The following is a 19,952-nucleotide window of genomic DNA, read 5'->3' on the forward strand; positions in this document are numbered from 1 at the left end:
TACATAATAACATAAGCAACAGAAGCAGCTTTGTAGTGAAGGCAACATAAAAGATAGTCCTGATCTACTGAAGGGTTGTCACTAATACAATCTGGTTCTGGAAGGTGCAAGTGAGCACTCAGTCTGTTACAACTGAGAATCACTAGGCATTTTTGGTATAGGCTGCACTGATGATGTCCTGGTCCTTAGTAATGTGCTGCACTTGCAGTAAGATACTTGCACCACTTCTGAAGTTGGAACATTAATGTTGAAGCGTATTCACATTGGCTGGCAAGCTACTGGGCAGCATCCTGTAAATGCTGCCTGGCAGAGAAATAATGGGAAATAGTCTTGCACGTGGTTCATGGATGCTAGCTAGTGATGGCTGTATCTGGTAAATGTGGTGCCATCAGTACTGCAGTGACTGGGCAGGCAAGCTGAGTTGAATCGACTTGAAGGCGTTTTGAGAGGGTGGCAACCTGCAACATTGTGTTGTGTGGCATCTGGCTGGATCATAAGGCACCAGCTGTAAACCACAAAAAGTTCCTGGTCTAATTGGCAGGTTTTAAAATTCCATGTCTGCTTTTTATGTCTGTGAATTCATTAATGTTGGGATGGTTACGCTATTTTTGTGACCATCCTGATAAATGCCAATATTCTGTCTCCATCATATATTATTGATATTGGCCACAGATATAAAATGCGTAGATCAACTTATTTAATTGCTTTTGTGGCAAAAAATTTTGAATTATCAGTGACCAGCAATTGGAGAAGTGTTAGTACATACAAATACAAAAATACAGTGGCATCTGTGATCCTGAGAATTTGGAATTCCACCATCCTGTTAAGTATGAAAAATTGGACAATGTAAATATAGAAAAATAGGTACTTAAGGAAAAGAAAAGCTGCACAAATCCTGTATGCATATGGACACACAATACACAAAATGACATGGCATAATGTAGGGCTTCACCACTCGGGACCTCCATGCACCATTGTGGGTTTGTCATGTGTACCTGCTTTGTGGAAGTTGACTGTATTGAATCAACCTGTTTAAGTAATACGTCTTGATCTTATTCTGGATGTGACATTGCAACTCCCAAAATAAATTTCTACTGTATGGTCTGCAAAATATTTCTGCATGTATTCTTCCAATTTTTGTCTTCACTTCTGAAAATATAATTTAAAATGTTGAAATATTGCCATTTAATAACCATATTTAATTGTTATATTGCAGATTTCAAATCTGTTGCTGATTAAAGTATGTTTGTTCGTCTGTAAAAGTATGCCATTTGATAAAACAAAAATGAATGGGCAACTGCTCACCTATAGATGACTGATGTGGTAACTTTTTTTCTCCTTTTTGGTTCTTTTTTTATTTTTGGAAATGGATAGTAAGCTGTTAAGATGTATTTTTAACATGCGAATTTTTTGTTTCAAGAGTAACAAATGGAATTTTTGGATGCAAAGTTTCTCTAATGTGATGCCTATAGAAATCTGAAAAAGTGTGAAGTGCAAATTAAGAAAGATTTAGATCATTAAATAATATTGTCTAATGTCTTTCTTCACTGAATGTGCCAGGAGGATGTCAATGTGATTGCGGTAGACTGGACTGGGAGTTGGCAGTACTGGCAAGCCGTTGCAAACACAAGGGTGGCTGCAGCTGAAATAGCACGGTAATAATGGGTGTATTTCACTTAATGTATCTACTCATATTGTCCACATTAAACAAAATTAAATGTTTCATATTCTTCTAACCTGGCTGGCCGGTGTGGCCGAGCGATTCTAGGCGCTTCAGTCTGGAACCTCGCGACCGCTACGGTCACAGGTTCTATTCCTGCCTCGGGCATGGATGTATGTGATCCGACCACTGTGTCATCCTCAGTGGAGGATGCGGATAGGAGGGGCATGTGGTCAGCACACCGCTGGCAAAAATCGCAAATTTGTTGTTATTTTTGTAGAAGTAAACTTTTCTCATTAGAAATATTAGATCTGTGCAGCGAATGAAATGTGTCAGAACATAGATGGTGTGGGTAATTGTGAATTAGTCTTTCCAAAGATTATTTTTGGTGTGAAAATATAAAATATATTGCATTTAATTTTCAGGTTAGTTTTATATAATACCTTATTACAATCACCAAGTATTTAGAAATTGCTGTCAAATCCATATAGAAAATGGCCTATGGGAAAAACTAGGAAAGGCAACTACTGACATGGTGCAGACACACATAAATAGCTTTCAAGCTACCACTCATGTCCTTAGTGAAGTACACACACCAACAATCATCATGCAAATGCACCAATGAAAAACCATGGTTACACACAATTATACTAATGTTGCTTCTGTATGAGAGCATATGCTTTCGTATCCAGGATTAATTTCAGTGAAAGCTCTCTGGGTGTGTGACCCTTTCATATGTAATAAAACTGTCAAAGTTTTGGTCACTATTACAGAAAGTCTTCATCAGGACGACTGTCATATTAAAGATATGTTACTCTGCAAATATAGAAAAATTCAGAGCAGGGGATATTTTTACCATCCTTTATATGAAGACTTATTTACGTACCACTCATAAACAAAGCATGGGAACAATTACTACTTACACATCTCTGTGCAGGTGTTCAGTAGTTAAAAATTATCTTCTAGTTTCAGTATGAATGATAAAGATAGGAACAGCCTGTACCGGAAATCTTTTTGCTTGAATGGTCTAATGTGTGTTCCTGAAACATTGGACATCTATTTGGTATGTATTTCATTAAAGTTTTTCAATAAAACTCTGACAAGAAGCTAATTTGTTATGGGCCATTCACACGGCACCTCTTTGTATTACTCATTTTTCCTTTTTGTCCAACTTTACAGATGTCCTGTTCACTTGACGAACATTCTAGTATTGGCTGTATGAATATTAGGAAACTATTTAAATATCAAACTGTAGTTCATCTCCTTCTCAATCTCCTATGACATCCCTAGGCACTATTGCTTATTAGCATAAATTAGTTTTCACTTATTTGTTCTCTTTTTCATCTCATCTTACTTTGATCTTTATCTTTTCATCAATTTTTGTATTTTTTACTTTATTTCTCCTATATAGTGCACATTCTTTTTTTTCCCAACCTCATATTATTATTATTTCTGAGTTCCCCTGTTTAGACTCCCCCTGCAAAGTTTTGCGTAATAAATCATTTGTCTATCCAGACATAAATCATGATTTGGCTACTGTACTCTAATATTAGATCTCTGCCCACTTCCTACGTCTCCATTTCTGGTTTTGCAATAGCTGTCAATGTTTTCTTCTTTTCCTCCTTACTTTGAGATGGAGAAAAGTTCTATGTTGATTAAAAATTCTTACTGCATAGCATTCATGAGAACTGTTGAAGTCAATATGGAAATTTTATCTGCCTCTAGACACTCTTTCCTTTTAACTTAACACTTAATGATAGATGCTCCATCTGTGGAAAATTCTCTCCACCATGTATGTTGTCTAATGAGCTATAAACTATTGAAAACAAACTTCATTTATACTCCTTTCCCCTTCTCATATTATGGTGAAATTTAATCACAGGTTACTGCTCATTTTGGCTGATGAGGGCAAGGTGACGCCTGAACGAATACATTTGGTGGGCCACAGTCTAGGTGCACATATCTGTTCCTTTGCTGCCTCTGCTTTCAACAAAAGTGGAAGAGGGAAGATATTCCGTATTACAGGTATAGTACACTTTCAAATCCATATGAATGGGTAGCTTGAACCATTTGATAGCTGAAAGCTATTTTACAAAAATACTTTGATAATTAGGTACAGGATAATTCTGAGTAATCCTCTCCCCTCCTCTCTGTAAGAACAAAAATAATTATTTATTAATAATTTGGTGGAATAAAATGACATGAAATGTGGAGTTAGAGTTAAGGTGGCATGACAGTTTGAGACTGCTGTCAGAAGGGACACAGTGGTTAAATGAATTTTAAGACACTTGAGGTGTCACTCATACAGAAAGGAGCAGAAAAGTGGTGGTGCAGTACAAACTGAGAATAATATACATTTATAGGATTTGTTCAAGCAGTGAGTCCCTGGTACTCTGTGACAATTCTTGATAGTTTTCAAACTGGTCCTTCTTTGCAGGTGCGGTTTGAAACGGTTTGGGATTTCTATGCCTTTTGAACACTGTTTTCATTGTGTACTGCAAGGAGCACTCCAATTATCCAAGTAGAATCTGTTCTACGTATGGCTTCACAAAAGTCATTAGGGCAGCATCTACAATAACTATGATGAAGCATACATTAGAGTAGAGCTGTGCAGAAATGAAATTTTTTTGTTATGTGAATGAAGGCATCAAGGTTCTTCTATGAAGTGGTTGCAATAATTGTCTAAAAGGGGTGAATGATTGAAGTGATTTCATTCATTCGATAATAAAAGTGGAGATACAAACATCTCTTACTTAATTCAACTGCAGCAGCACCAAAACAGCTGTCACAGAACAATATTGTTTTGGACGGTAACAACAGTAAGACAGTGGTTATTGAATAAGAACTGCTATGAAAGCAGTGTATATAATGCTGTTTGTATGATACATTTTAGGACATTAGTTTTATTTATTTAACTCTTTGACATGGGACCAGTGTGTCTATGGCTGTGAATCTGGTAATTGTGTAATTATCTACCTACATTTACAGATGTCATTCTTTTGAACAAGTTCCTTGCTTTGCTGATAAGTGTTTTTTTTTACCCCTTTGTGACACAATATTCCTGCATCTCACATGAATTCTAAGGTGCAAATCTTAATTTTCAGTGCCAGAATTCAATGTAATATCGATCTGTGTTGTCCAAATGGCAATTTTTCACACAAAGACACCTGTAAATGCTGCCAAAACTTAATGATATATTTACAATAACAAACAAAAGCCCCAAAAACAGACAACCATTGTTATTGACACTACATTTAAATCATTTCTGCTGGCACAACAGATGTCTTGCCTTTTACCTCCAGTAAATATGAATGTACACCTCCTGCAACAAAAAGTGTTTGAAAATTGGTTAAGTTTGTAAATATTGTAATCAATAAACTAATAAAGCACAGCTGTCATTTGAATTGTGTACTGATCTGATGTCACTTTCCTTTTCTTAATTAACAGCTTTTCAGTCTGTGTGAGCTGTTTATGTTACAGCTCATAATTTATGTAAGTAGATTATATTGACTACTAACTAAATAATGGTTTGTGAGCACAATATTGCAGATTTGTGAAAAAGTGATGAGATTTATTTACATATAGTAAGAATGTGATTGTCTAAACAATGGATTGAAATTTTACAAGTGTTTGGTTTTGGTTTTACTAGTAGTATTGGACCTACTCCAGACACACACAGTTACTTGCTTTCTCATAGATAATTATTGTGAGCTTGCTAAACATAATTTTCAATGAGAAGGCTTGCTTCAGAAATAGAAAACACTTACACATTCACACAAACACAACTCATACACACATGACCATGTCTCTGGCTGCTGTGGTCTGACTGCAGACTGCAATTGCATCCGATGTGAGCAGCAAGCTAGGGTGGGTAGTGGGGTAAGAGGGCAGCATGGGGTGGGGGGGGGGGGGGGGAGGGCTAGCCAGGTAGGGGTGATGTAAGTGGAGGCTAGGGACTAGTGAAGGTTGTGGCCAGAGGGGGGGTTATGGGGAATGAAGGGCATGTTGTAGAGAGAGTCCCCATATGCACAATTCAGAAAAGCTCATGTTGATAGGAAGGATCCAGGCTGTGAAGCAGTCATTGAAGTGAAGAAAGTTGTGTTGCACAGAATGCTTGCCATCTATGTAGTCCAGATGTGTCTCAGCCACAGTTTGTCGAACATTCACGCTGGCAGACAGCTTGTTAGTTCTCATGTCCACATCGAATGCAGCACATTGGGTGCAGCTTAGCTTGAAGATCACATTACTGGTTTTGCAGGTAGCTCTACCTTTGACAGGATAGTTGATGCTAGTGACTGGACTGGAGTAGGTGATGGTGGGAGCATATATGGGACAGATCTTACACGTAGGTTTATTGCAGGGGCGGTGTAGGGATAGACAAGAATATTGCATTGGTTCAGTGGGTGGTGGAATACCACTGTCAGAGAGGGGTTGGGAGGATAGTGGGTAGGGTATTCTTCATTCCAGGGCATGACTATATGTAATCAAAACCCTGGCAGAGAATGTGATTAAATTGCTCCAGTTCTTGGTGGTAGTGAGTCAGAAGAGGAGAGCTCCTTTGTTGCTGGAAGATTCATGTCATTTTGGACTTGTTAAAGAACTTCTCTCCTTCCTACAGTACAAACAATATTTCACCACTAACCCTAAGAACTAGACTCAATCTAGAACTAATATTGAACACTGCCTGACTCATTTCACTACTCCATCCATCTGTGGCGCAGACACATTGCTGACCAAATAACCCCTTGCTAACTTTACAGAATTTCCCTACTTTGAACTTTACTTCACTATCATTCCCCAAATCCCTTAACATAAAAACTAACCTTTATTTTTAGAAAGAACCACAATCCATCATGTTAATACTGATTCAAACATTATAACATTATCTACTCCACCACTGTGGTTATGAACTGCAGGGATTACCTGGTGAAGGGACTCCAACAGCTGTCAGATTCATTCACCTACAAACCCTGCTGCAGTGAGCCAATTCTAAAAATACAGGATGTCCAGTCCTCCTCAAATCCTTAAGGCTATTACATAACCTCTGCCTCAAGGCTCTGTTCTCACTCTTACCACTCCTGCAGTCCTACCTTCTATATGCTTCCTGGAGTCCACAAATCAACCATCCAGGACACTGCATTTTGGCCAGTTACTGTTTTTCCACTGAGTGTATGTCTGCTCTTGTAGACAGACACCTTCAGCCTATTATCAGTAACCTACACTCCTATATGAGACCCCATTCACTGACTCTCCAGTAACTGTTCCTTTCCAACTGGCACCCTGCTCATCACAGTCGATGCCACCTTCCTCTACACTAACATCCCCAGTGCGCATGGCCTTGCTGCTATTGAACACTACATTTGCCAGTGTCCAGCTAACTTCAAACCTACAACCTTCTCCTGGATCACAATGGGCAATTATGTTCTCACCCAAATTAGTTTTCCTTTGAAGGTACCACCTTAAAACGAATCCATGGTACAGCAATGGGCACTCACATGACACCACATTATGCCAGCTTAATCATGCAGAGCATTTCTTCCTAGCCACTCAGAATCCTGAATCCCTCACCTAGTTAAGATTCATTGATGGAATATTTGTGATCTGGACCAAGGGTTAGGACATGCTATCCACATTCCTCCAGAACCTCAATACCTTGTCCCTGATGTGCTTCACCTGGTCCTCCTCAACCCAGAAAGCCACCTTCCTTGATGTTGGCCTCCACTTTACAGATGGCTACATCAGTATCTCCATTCACATCAAACCTACCAACCACCAACATTGCCTCCACTTAAACAGCAGTCTCTTCCACACAGCCTAACCACCCATGGATGTCACAAGTGTAGTGATGAGCAGTGCCTCTCCAAATACACTCCTGGAAATGGAAAAAAGAACACATTGACACCGGTGTGTCAGACCCACCATACTTGCTCCGAACACTGCGAGAGGGTTGTACAAGCAATGATCACACGCACGGCACAGCGGACACACCAGGAACCGCGGTGTTGGCCGTTGAATGGCGCTAGCTGCGCAGCATTTGTGCACCGCCGCTGTCAGTGTCAGCCAGTTTGCCGTGGCATACGGAGCTCCATCGCAGTCTTTAACACTGGTAGCATGCCGCGACAGCGTGGACGTGAACCGTATGTGCAGTTGACGGACTTTGAGCGAGGGCGTATAGTGGGCATGCGGAAGGCCGGGTGGACGTACCGCCGAATTGCTCAACACGTGGGGCGTGAGGTCTCCACAGTACATCGATGTTGTCGCCAGTGGTCGGCGGAAGGTGCACGTGCCCGTCGACCTGGGACCGGACCGCAGCGACGCACGGATGCACGCCAAGACCGTAGGATCCTACGCAGTGCTGTAGGGGACCGCACCGCCACTTCCCAGCAAATTAGGGACACTGTTGCTCCTGGGGTATCGGCGAGGACCATTCGCAACCGTCTCCATGAAGCTGGGCTACGGTCCCGCACACCGTTAGGCCGTCTTCCGCTCACGCCCCAACATCATGCAGCCCACCTCCAGTGGTGTCGCGACAGGCGTGAATGGAGGGACGAATGGAGACGTGTCGTCTTCAGCGATGAGTCGCTTCTGCCTTGGTGCCAATGATGGTCGTATGCGTGTTTGGCGCCGTGCAGGTGAGCGCCACAATCAGGACTGCATACGACCGAGGCACACAGGGCCAACACCCGGCATCATGGTGTGGGGAGCGATCTCCTACACTGGCCGTACACCACTGGTGATCGTCGAGGGGACACTGAATAGTGCACGGTACATCCAAACCGTCATCGAATCCATCGTTCTACCATTCCTAGACCGGCAAGGGAACTTGCTGTTCCAACAGGACAATGCACGTCTGCATGTATCCCGTGCCACCCAACGTGCTCTAGAAGGTGTAAGTCAACTACCCTGGCCAGCAAGATCTCCGGATCTGTCCCCCATTGAGCATGTTTGGGACTGGATGAAGCGTCGTCTCACGCGGTCTGCACGTCCAGCACGAACGCTGGTCCAACCGAGGCGCCAGGTGGAAATGGCATGACAAGCCGTTCCACAGGACTACATCCAGCATCTCTACGATCGTCTCCATGGGAGAATAGCAGCCTGCATTGCTGCGAAAGGTGGATATACCACTGTACTAGTGCCGACATTGTGCATGCTCTGTTGCCTGTGTCTATGTGCCTGTGGTTCTGTCAGTGTGATCATGTGATGTATCTGACCCCAGGAATGTGTCAATAAAGTTTCCCCTTCCTGGGACAATGAATTCACGGTGTTCTTATTTCAATTTCCAGGAGTGTATACCAGTGGTCTCACTGAGGCAGCCACAGACCAAAATTACCCTTCCAACCTTCTACAGAAACAGATCTCCTATGATTTGTCTCTCCAGTCACCTACCACCTCCAATATATCCATCATCCAGCCACAGAGTAGTAGTCCTCTTGTGACTCAATATGACCCAGGACTGAAGCTACTTAATCACATTTTCTTTTCGTGGTCGGAACTGAATATCCTACACTGAATCTTCCCTACCCTTCTCACAGTGGCATTCCACTACCCACTGAACCTACAAAATATCCTTGTGCATCACTACCCCACCTCTGCTCCCAACACCTTGGCTCTGGCTCATAACCCTGAAATACACCTAGATGCAAGACCTATTCCGTACATCCTTCCACCACCTCAACCTGCTCCAGTCTGGTCACAAACATCACCTATGGTGTCAAAGGCAGGGTTACCTCTGAAAGCAGCCATGTGATCTACAAACTCAGCTGCAATGACTGTGCTGCTTTCAATCTGGGCATAACAACTAACATTTTTTCTCCACATGAATGGCCACTGTGAAACTGGCCAACAGACAGCTGCATCAGCTAGTTGCTGAACATGCTGCCCAACTTTCTGTGCTTCACTTCAGTGATTTCTTCACACCCAGTGCATCTAGATCATTCCTAACACCAGATTTTGTGAATTGTACAGATGGGAACTCTCCCTACAACATATACTTCATTCCCCTAACCCCCCTGGCCTCAACCTTCCCTTGTCCCTGTCCTTCACCTACCTGTCCCTGACCCTGCTCTCATTCCAGCACTACACATGCCTTCTACTCTGCCACTGCACCTACAAGTCTTTCCTCTTCTCCTCCTCCTCTTCTCCTCCTCCTCTTCTCCTCCTCCTCTTCTCCTTCTCCTCCTCCTGCTCCTCTTCTCCTCCTCCTGCTCCTCTTCTCCTCCTCCTGCTCCTCTTCTCCTCCTCCTCCTCCTGCTCCTCTTCTCCTCCTCCTCCTGCTCCTCTTCTCCTCCTCCTCCTGCTCCTCTTCTCCTCCTCCTCCTCCTCCTCCTCCTGCTCCTCTTCTCCTCATCCTCCGCCACCTCTCCTCCTCCTCCTTCTGCTCCTCATCCACCGCCGCCTCTCTTCCTCCTCCTCCTGTTCTTATCTTCCTCCTCCTCCTGTTCTTATCTTCCTCCTCCTCCTGTTCTTATCTTCCTCCTCCTCCTGTTCTTCTCTTCCTCCTTTTCCCTGCATGCTGTCACCAGCAGTAAAACACCCTTTCCCATCACTGACTGGCTATCCCTCCATCTCTGTGCCCCAGACTGTGTCCTTTACCCCACCACCCTCCCCAGACTGCTGCTCATGTCAGATGCACACGGGCTGCAGCCATCTGAGACCATAGCTATCTGTATTTGAGTTGTGCCTGTGATTGTGTTTTCTGTTTTCAAAGGAGGCCCATTGGCTGAAAGCTTGTGTGTCTAGCAGTCCTCCCATTGTGAGAGTGTGCAACTCAGCAACTGCTCTATGTGATGAACAACAATCTATCCTTTTAATAATACTGTTGTCAGTCCTTTCTGCGTTACACTAAGGCTGACTGCAAATAATGGTATTAAATTTATGAACATTACTGTTGTTAACAAACTGTGATTGATTGTTAACCTATTTCATAAGGGAATAAAGGCCATTGTCAATAAATCACATACTTTCTAGCTAATCCACTTTACTTGCTTTGGTACTTTTGGCAGCTGACATTTCTCCTCTCGATCTTTGTAACAGGCTCAAAACTGTCAATGACAAAAACGATGAAGCCCATACCATGTTTAATGTTGGAAACCAATCACTTTACTTCCAACTGTGACATACTCATGAACAGTAGGCAGTTTAAGTTTAATAGATCTGTTGTAAGATGTAAGGGAAAACCATGTGCTGTGCACTTTGTGTTACAGTTCTTGCTGTCAAGTTTTTGTGCAGTAATCACACCCTTGATGAATTAACAATAGTTCAGTGTGGCAAAACACACTCAACTTAAATAACACATCCACAGTCACAGTGTTATGTGACACAATCATTTCACCAGAATAACACAGATTTGAGGTTGGACAAAAAACATCACAATTAAGATTGTTATCCAGAATAACTACAGGAAACCTTTCCGTACAGTTTGATATTGTTAATAAATCTATAATTTCTGGTCAGTCTCTTTCAACATAGGCTTTATACATTTGATATCTGAAGCTAGATTCTAACATGAATCCCCACAGTGGTATTACACAATTGCTTGCTTGCCCACAGACTTTTAGATATACTGATGTTGCTAGAGTTAATTCTGATGGCAGACTTTACAGATTAGTTAAACATAGATGTATTTAAAGATAGGCATAAGAATATGATGTGATTTCTGAAACTATATAATGTTCCTTAATTTCTAAAATTTTTAACTGAGTGTGCTTTGCATCATTCCCCTCTGCAGGGTATTTGCAAATTCCTGTTACAAATTTTTGTGACTTGTAGAGGGGAGTCACTACATAATATTTTGAACAGGAACACATGTCCGGAAACATACCATTTCTGTTCTATGACGGCTTCAATTCAGATGTTTCTCATCCACTTATGCTTGAGAAATTGAATTAGATGCAACGCAGTACAATTATTAGGTAACAATTCAAAAGGAATCATAATGAAACATCCATTTATCTTCTTCTTCTTCATGTGCCGTCTCCTCTAAGAAGGTTGGCTGTCATCATGGCAATTTCTGATCTTGATTTGGCTGATCTAAGGAGTTCTGACGTTGAACAGTTGTACCAATTTTTTAAATTGTCAATCCAGGATGTCCGTCTTCTACCCCTCGTTCTCTTCCCACAAATTTTCCCTTCTAGTATTATTTGCAATATTTTGTAATTTACTCCCCTAATAACATGGCCTAAATATTGTAGCTTCCTTACTTTAATAATTTTAATTAATTCTTTTTCCTTTCCCATTCTTCTTAGGACATCTTGATTAGTAATCCTCGACACCCAACTAATTCTAAGTATTCTTCTATATGCCCACATTTCAAAAGCTTCTAAACTGTTCATGTCCTTCTTTTTCAATGTCCACGCTTCCATTCCGTATAATAATTTTGAGAATACATAGCATCTTAGCAACCTCATTTTTGTGTTTAAACAAATGTCTCTCGAACAGAATGCATTTTTCATCTTATTAAAGATACTTCTGGCCTGTCCTATTCTCAATTTAATTTCTTCTGAGCTTTCAATCTCCTCATTTACAATTGTTCCGAGATATTTAAATTTACGTACTTGATCGACTCTTTCCCTATTGATTGTAAGATTTTCTTGTTGGTGTGTTTTAGATATCACCATGAACTTAGTCTTGCTTACGTTAAGAGTCAAGCCAAATTCTTCACTTTTTTGTGCGACTTTGTCAAGAAGTAATTGTAGATCTTTGAGGTTTCCAGCTAGTAGTGCAGTGTCATCAGCAAACCTAACATTGTTAATGTTTAGCCCATTCACTTTAATGCCAGCTATTTCATCTGATAGAGCTGCCTGGATTATGTCTTCTGAATACATATTAAACAATAAGGGTGAGAGAACGCAACCTTGTCTCACACCCCTCTTTATTTCTATATCATTCGATAACTCATTTTCTACCTTCACGGTTGCGGTTTGATTGTAGTAGAGGTTATATATAATGCGGATGTCTTTCTTATCAAGTGTTTTCTTTTCTAACAATTCTATGAGATGATCATGACGAACTTTGTCAAATGCTTTATTATAATCCAGGAAGCACACATATAGTGGCTGGTTAACCTCCATACATCGTTGCGCTAATATGTTAAAAGCAAACAATGCTTCTCTTGTACCGAGGGAACTTCTAAAACCGAATTGTGTTTCACTTATACCTTCTTCTATTTTTTTGTATATTCGTTGGTGTATAACTTTTAGAAATATCTTTAAGGTGTGACTCATTAAGCTTATTGTACGGTGATCATTACAAGTTTTGGCATTAGCCTTTTTGGGTAATGTAACAAAGGTAATGTCAACCAATCCCTAGGAATAATTCCCGAATTATAAATATCATTAAACAATTGTACAAATATATCTATATGGTCTATTCCTATGAGTTTCAGGATGTTGTTTGGTATCTTATCCGGTCCAGGGGCTTTTCCTGTCTTTGATTTGTTGATAACATGTAATATTTCTTCTTTCGATATGCTTGGTCCTCGTTCTCCGATCATGTTATCATAAAATTTTATATCTTTTCTTGTATCTTCAAATAGTTCTTTGACATATTCTGTCCACCTGTCCAGTTTACCTTTAACATCAGGAATTATTTTGTCATTTTTATCTAACAATAAACTTGTACTTTTCTTTTTATTAAGTCCAGCTAAATCTTTAACTTTTTTGTGTAAGTTGAAACTATCATGTCTTGTTTCATAACTCTCAATTTCAGAGCATTGTTCCTTGTACCATTCTTCTTTTGCTCGCCGTGTTTCTTTTCGTATTTCTGCATGTAATCTTTTATACTCACTTTCATCTCTATTTTTAAGTATTCTTCTTTGTTCCATCAATTGTAATATCTTCTCTGTCATCCACTTCCTTTTCATGTTGTCGTGTTTGGTCGCCATTGTGTTTTTACATGCATTATTTAATGTGTCTTTTATAAGTTCCCATTTGCCATCAATGTCTTCTGTTTGATTATTCTTTATCCTAACTAATTCCTTATTAATCTCTTCAGAAGTCTTTTGTTTAGTCAAGGGGTCTCTTAGAATAGTTGTATTTATATAGTCCTTCTTTTGTTTCTTTTGTATGGCTTTCAGTTTCACATGGAACTTTGCTACTAAAAGGTTATGATCAGAAAATATATCAGCTCCTGGATATGTTTTCACACCATGAATAGAATTTTTGTACCTCTTGTTTATAAGTATGAAATCAATTTGATTTCTGCAAACTTCTTCATTACAGTCTCTTGGTGATTTCCAAGTATAAAGTCTTCGTTTAGGGAGTTTAAAAAATGTGTTTGTAATAGACAGATTGTTTTCCTGGCAAAATTGTGACAGCAAATCTCCTCTTTCATTTCTTGTTCCTAAACCAAAAGGTCCAATAAGATCACCTTCACTTCCTTCACCTATTTTGGCATTAAAATCTCCCATGATGATAATAATGTCTCTGCTTTTATCAGTCAAGCACATTTGTGTTAACATTTAAACATTGTGTTTAAATTATTCTAAAACAAAAAAGATCCCAGCATACTTTATGTACAGAACAGTAATGGTGCATTACAGCAGTGGCTTGATGTGGTGATCATCAACATTGTCACAGACATTGTACCTATGAAGCATTTTGTGATACTTTCTCCATTCCACCTGGTGTCTCTTCAGTTTCTAGTGCAGCTGCCACAACTCGTGCCAGCAGCTCTATCTCTGACACTACAACATCTCGTAAATTAAACTTTCATACGAATCTCACAAGTAGTAGTCCATATGAGTTAAATCCAGCAATCCTACCAGGAAAAGCAAATCTGAGACTTTTTTCCTATTCCTAAGCAGTCATGGACATGTTACACATCTGGATTGAAACTGTCATAGAACAGAAACAGTACATTTCCAGACTTGGGCTCCTATTCAAAACATAATGTACTTTATGTCATGTTCAGCAAAGGATAAATGTGGCTTCTTTAATCTCCATCTTCTGTGGTGTTCTGAGCAGAGTGCAGATTGATCTCTCAGTCTGTCCAATACAACATGACTGACACTCAACAGATAACCTTATAAACCCCTTTCTTCATTACGGCTGGATGTTAATCTTTTGAACTTAAAAGACATGTACCTACTGACTATGGGACATGAACAGCACAGAGAAAACCTTTCCTTTTAAAATGTTGCATATTCTGTTTGAAGTATTAGCTATAAAAGGTAAATTGCACCATTTTCTTTTCATTCTAGCCTTGTTGTTAACTGAGTACAGTAGGGACTGGGCTTACTTCTTCAGTTTTTATTGGGAATTTTGTAAATTTTTGGAATCAAATTTATTACTTGTGCCTAATGTTCCTGTTGTATTGATTTCCAGATCATAGTTTTCTTGGGAGATAAGGATAGAAATGAGACAATGGCTCATATGGTGAACTGCTGCATCTTTAAAGGCTGTAGTACGTTGGGAGGAAGCTGGGATGAATGTGTTAGTGAAGGAGTATGTTCCATAAATTTTAAATTTATGGTTACTGTTCTCCATCTGTAAGCTGATGTCTGGGAAATTAATGCTGGGTCCATATTTTCCAGAGAATATAAACAACATATTAAGCAGGAACAACAACGACGACTACTACTACTACTACTACTACTACAACTACAACTACTACCACCACCACCACCACCACCACCACCACCACCACCATGACTACTGCCACTCCCGCTACTACTATGAGTATTACATTATAGAATAATGAGTTCATAGTCATGGAACTTAAAACAAGGATTGGAAGCAGTTATGTGATTGTGACTACAGCAGATAAAGGAGAGACTCTAGTGGAGTTAAATAAAACAGATTATACAAGCTACACTACTGGCCATTAAAACTGCTATGTCATGAAGATGATGTGCTACAGATGCAAAATTTAACCGACAGGAAGAAGCTGCTGTGATATGCAAATGATTAGCTTTTCAGAGCATTCATACAAGGTTGGCACCAGTGGTGACACCTACAACGTGCTGACATGAGGAAAGTTTCCAACCGATTTCTCATACACAAACAGCAGTTGACAGGCATTGCCTGGTGAAATGTTGTTGTGGTGCCTCGTGTAAGGAGGATAAATGCTTACCATCAAGTTTCTGACTTTGATAAACGTCAAATTGTAGCCTATCACGATTTCGGTTTATCGTATTGCGACATTGCTGCTCGCGTTGGTCGAGATCCAATAACTGTTAGTAGAATATGTAATCGGTGGGTTCAGGAGGGTAATATGGAACGCCGTGCTTGATCCCAATGGCCTCGTATCACTAGAAGTAGAGATGACAGGTATCTTATCGGCATGGCTGTAACGGATTGTGCAGCCACGCCTCGATCCCATAGTCAACAGATGGGGACGTTTGTGAGAACAACAACCATCTGCATGTACAGTTTGATGACGTTTGCAGCAGCATGGACTATCAGCTCGGAGACCATGGTTGCAGTTACCCTTGACGCTGCATCACAGACAGGAGCACCTGTGATGGTGTACTCAGCAAAGAACCTGGGATCACGAATGGCAAAATGTCATTTTTTTCAGATGAATCTAGTTTCTGTTTACAGCATCATGATGGTCGCATCCATGTTTGGCGACATTGCGGTGAACACACATTGGAAGCGTATATTTGTCATCACCATACTGGTGTATCACTCGGCGTGATGGTATGGGGTGCCATTGGTTACATGCCTCGGTCACCTCTTGTTCACATTGACGGCACTTTGAACAGTGGACGTTACATTTCAGATGTGTTACGACCCGTGGCTCTACTCTTCATTCGGTCCTTGTGAAACCCTACTTCCTACATTTCAGCAGGATAATGCATGACCACATGTTGCAGGTCCTATATGGGCCTTTCTGGATACAGAAACTGTTTGACTGCTGGCCTGGCCAGCACATTCTCCAGATCTCTCACCAATTGAAAACGTCTGGTCAATGGTGACCGAGCAACTGGCTCGTCACAATACGCTAGTCACTACTCTTGATGAACTGTGGTATCGTGTTGAGGCTGCATGGGCAGCTGTACTTGTACATGCCATCGAAGCTCTGTTTGACTCAATGCCCAGACGTATCAAGGCCATTATTACGGCCAGAAGTGGTTGTTCTGGGTACTGATTTCTCAGGATCTATGCACCCAAACTGCGTGAAAATATGATCACATGTCAGTTCTAGTATAATATATTTATTCAATGAATACCCGTTTATTATCTGCATTTCTTCTTTGTGTAGCAATTTTAATGGCCAGTAGTGTACATAGAACTTTTCCAGTCAGTGCAGCTACAAAAACTACAGAAAGGTCGGACAGCTAAATGCAATCAGCATTCTACCACACATCCACATGGCCTGTCAAGAAAAACAGACCCTGCTTTAGCAAATTAAAGATGGTCAGAAAACTTCAAAGTTACTTCCTCAAGAATTTTTGAGGGCTACATCAGACTATTTTATGAGACTGTTATTAGAGAGTTCTGAACTTCTTGTACCATGAAAGATAAAAAAATACAAAAATCCGACTGCATGTGGTTCCCTTGTCATCTGTTCTTGTGGATTAGTGTTGGGGGGAATACAATGATTGTGACACAATATCTATACGATCTTTTACGGCAATGCTTGAGAACAAGCTATGTACCTCAAGAGAGACTCCTTTTGCATTTGTTGTAATGTTAAGATCTCTTAACTTGTTTACTAAATCTAACCTGTTCCTCATGCTGTATTTCCCTTCAGTTTTTTCCTCAAGATGATGATGATCTTCCTGGCAATATTGTGCACTGGTGCTGGTAGCAGTGGTCAGATTGGCACTGCTGGTTTGTGGAGTGTGGGTAAGCCATACATCTGTGGAGCTCTAGGATTAATTTGAAGAATACTCTTACAAATGCATTCAGAAAAAATGTTGGAGCACTTGTTTACTACTTGATTAGTCAGATAATTGCATTTACCTGTTGGACCTTTCCATAGTTTTTGTAGCTGCACTCACTGAAAAAATTCTTCCACATAGCTTGTATGATCTGTTTTATTTAATAACACTAGAATCCCTTCCTTATCTCCTCTAGTTGCAATTACTTTACTGCTTTGAATCCTTGTTTTAAGTTCATTCATGTCTATGAACTCATTCTTCTATATTGTCCGTGTAGTAGTAGTAGTAGTAGTAGTAGCAGTAGTAGCAGTACTTCTACTACTACTAGTAGTAGTAGTAGAAGCTGTCATCGTCTTTGCTGTGCCTGCTTAATAAGCTGTTGATTTTTCTGTATGTGGAAATGTTTCATTTGACAACACCACAAGTTCATGGAAAACATGATCCAGGGTTCCAGTAATAATTTCCTAGACCTCAGCTTACATATAGAAAACAGCAAACATAATTTTAAAATTTACCAAAAATACTCCTGTACTGCACAGTCATCCAAAAGTCTTCTCACCAGTGTACAGACATCCAGCATTCCAGGAAATTGTGCAATTTATTTTTTATATGTAAGACTTCAAACAAATGTGCAACATTTTTCATGTATGTGTGTAGATGTGTCTTCAATTAAGATGATAAACAGTCGGCCCTTATGAAAAGTGGTGTTATAAGAGCGTCTGCTGAGAGTGTCAGTTGTGTTATATTGGACAGGCTGTTGCTATATTGGACAGTTTGGGAGGTCAATCTGCACTAGGCTCAGGGAACATCATAGACATTGCAGATTGAATAAGCCAGATTCATCCTTTGCTGAACATTCTGTAATCGAAAACCATGAATACATATTGGATGTGGAAGTCCTATACATAGAGGGAAAGATCACAAAGCACACTCAGTTAGAAGTGTTAGATTTTAAGAAACAGGGCATGTGTGAGTCCCCACATTTATTATTAAAGGAACAAACTAGGCTCAAATTATTCACCCCTTTTATACAACACTGCAACCTCTACATGGAACCATCACTTTGGTGCCTTCATTAACATAACAAAAAATTCCATTACTGTTCATAGGTTTACTCCAAGGTATTTTTGGTCATAGTTGCTGTGAATGCTGTCCTAATGAATTTTATAAAGCCACATGTAATTTTGTCAGAATTGTCGACAAGAGAGACTTTCACAGTTGAACTCAAGAATCAATAGCTTAAGAATTTGACAGTTTACCTTTGCTTGGTTCTCAACTTGGGGACCAGTTATGTACTAGAAAAAGAGCTCATAATCTGAAACCAGTCATACAGTAATAATAATGTTTGTGAAACAAGGCTAAAAATGTTTCATTTAGTTAGTCTTTTATAATTCTAAATTACTCAAAATATTAGTGTCTCAGTTAATTAGAGAAACAAAAATAGTGTCAAGAGTTCAGAATCTTGCAAGCATTAAAGCTAACCCCTTCATATTTTGTCTATTAGCTCAGTGTTTCCCCATTACTTACTACAGTCAAAATTTCAATTAGCTATAACTCTTAATTATCTGAGTTTGTAGTGGAGCTAATTGTATCATTGGAATCAGGAAGGGAAATGTAACCAAGTGGACTACAAATTTAAATGTAATTTTGCATAAATTACAATTTTGTGTATTCATTTAGTACATTTTTACATATTACTTGTGCAGCTGGAGTAGATACGGAATGAAAAAGTGAAAATAATTTAGTTATTCATGGGTGTAGAAAACATAACAGATGGAGAAGTTTCCAACTGCTATGTCTCAAACTGTTGACAACATACTTCTCAAGGAAGCAAATGTACTGTAAAGCTGTTACCAGTATCTGCAACTGTTTAAGAAGTTGTATACAAAATGTTCTAAATGTGAAACCACATATTATCCTTATTACACATTTTTGTACAAAAAATACTTTCTTCCTCCATGGCAAGTTACCCCAGACATGATGATGCCATAAGAAATCAGTGAATGAAAATAGAAAAAGTTAGCTAGCTTTTTGACATTTTCATCTTCAAACTCCGACATTATCTGCAAAGCATATATTGGAGAGCTTACACATTTCACAGCACCTGTAACATTTGACTTCCAATTCAGGTTCTTATCAGTACAAACACCTGAAAAATATTGACATGGAAACAAAACATTTTAATTACAAAAAGTGTGCCTACTATTTGACCAGTTAGGACTACACTTCTGTTACCCAGCTCAGACTGAACATCAAGTGCACGTAATGTGCCATCCACAATTCAATTTATTTGACTATTCTGATCATTTGTGAACATGCAGTAACAGATATTGCACAAAATTCATGAAATGAATTTGATTGTCCTTGTTTTCACTCAGTGCAGTCACCTTGGAATCAGTTGGTAAGAAAATTATATAACAGGCAAATAGTTGCCAGTGGCAGTTGTTGAAATTACTTGTTTGTGCT

The 19,952-nt window shown here is 39.8% G+C and overlaps 1 protein-coding gene across 1 annotated transcript in view; it reads left to right on the top strand.

Annotated features, from left to right (window-relative positions):
* The window catches only part of LOC126456107 (pancreatic triacylglycerol lipase-like), a 173,528-nt gene that overhangs the window by 110,596 nt on the left and 42,980 nt on the right, over positions 1-19,952 (top strand). Inside the window, exons 7-8 of the mRNA XM_050091860.1 lie at positions 1,561-1,655; positions 3,543-3,685. Of these exons, the coding sequence (XP_049947817.1) occupies positions 1,561-1,655; positions 3,543-3,685 (238 nt within the window). The remainder of the gene's footprint in view (positions 1-1,560; positions 1,656-3,542; positions 3,686-19,952) is intronic.

Source organism: Schistocerca serialis, chromosome 2 (genome assembly GCF_023864345.2).
Source record: "Schistocerca serialis cubense isolate TAMUIC-IGC-003099 chromosome 2, iqSchSeri2.2, whole genome shotgun sequence".
NCBI lineage: Eukaryota > Metazoa > Arthropoda > Insecta > Orthoptera > Acrididae > Schistocerca > Schistocerca serialis.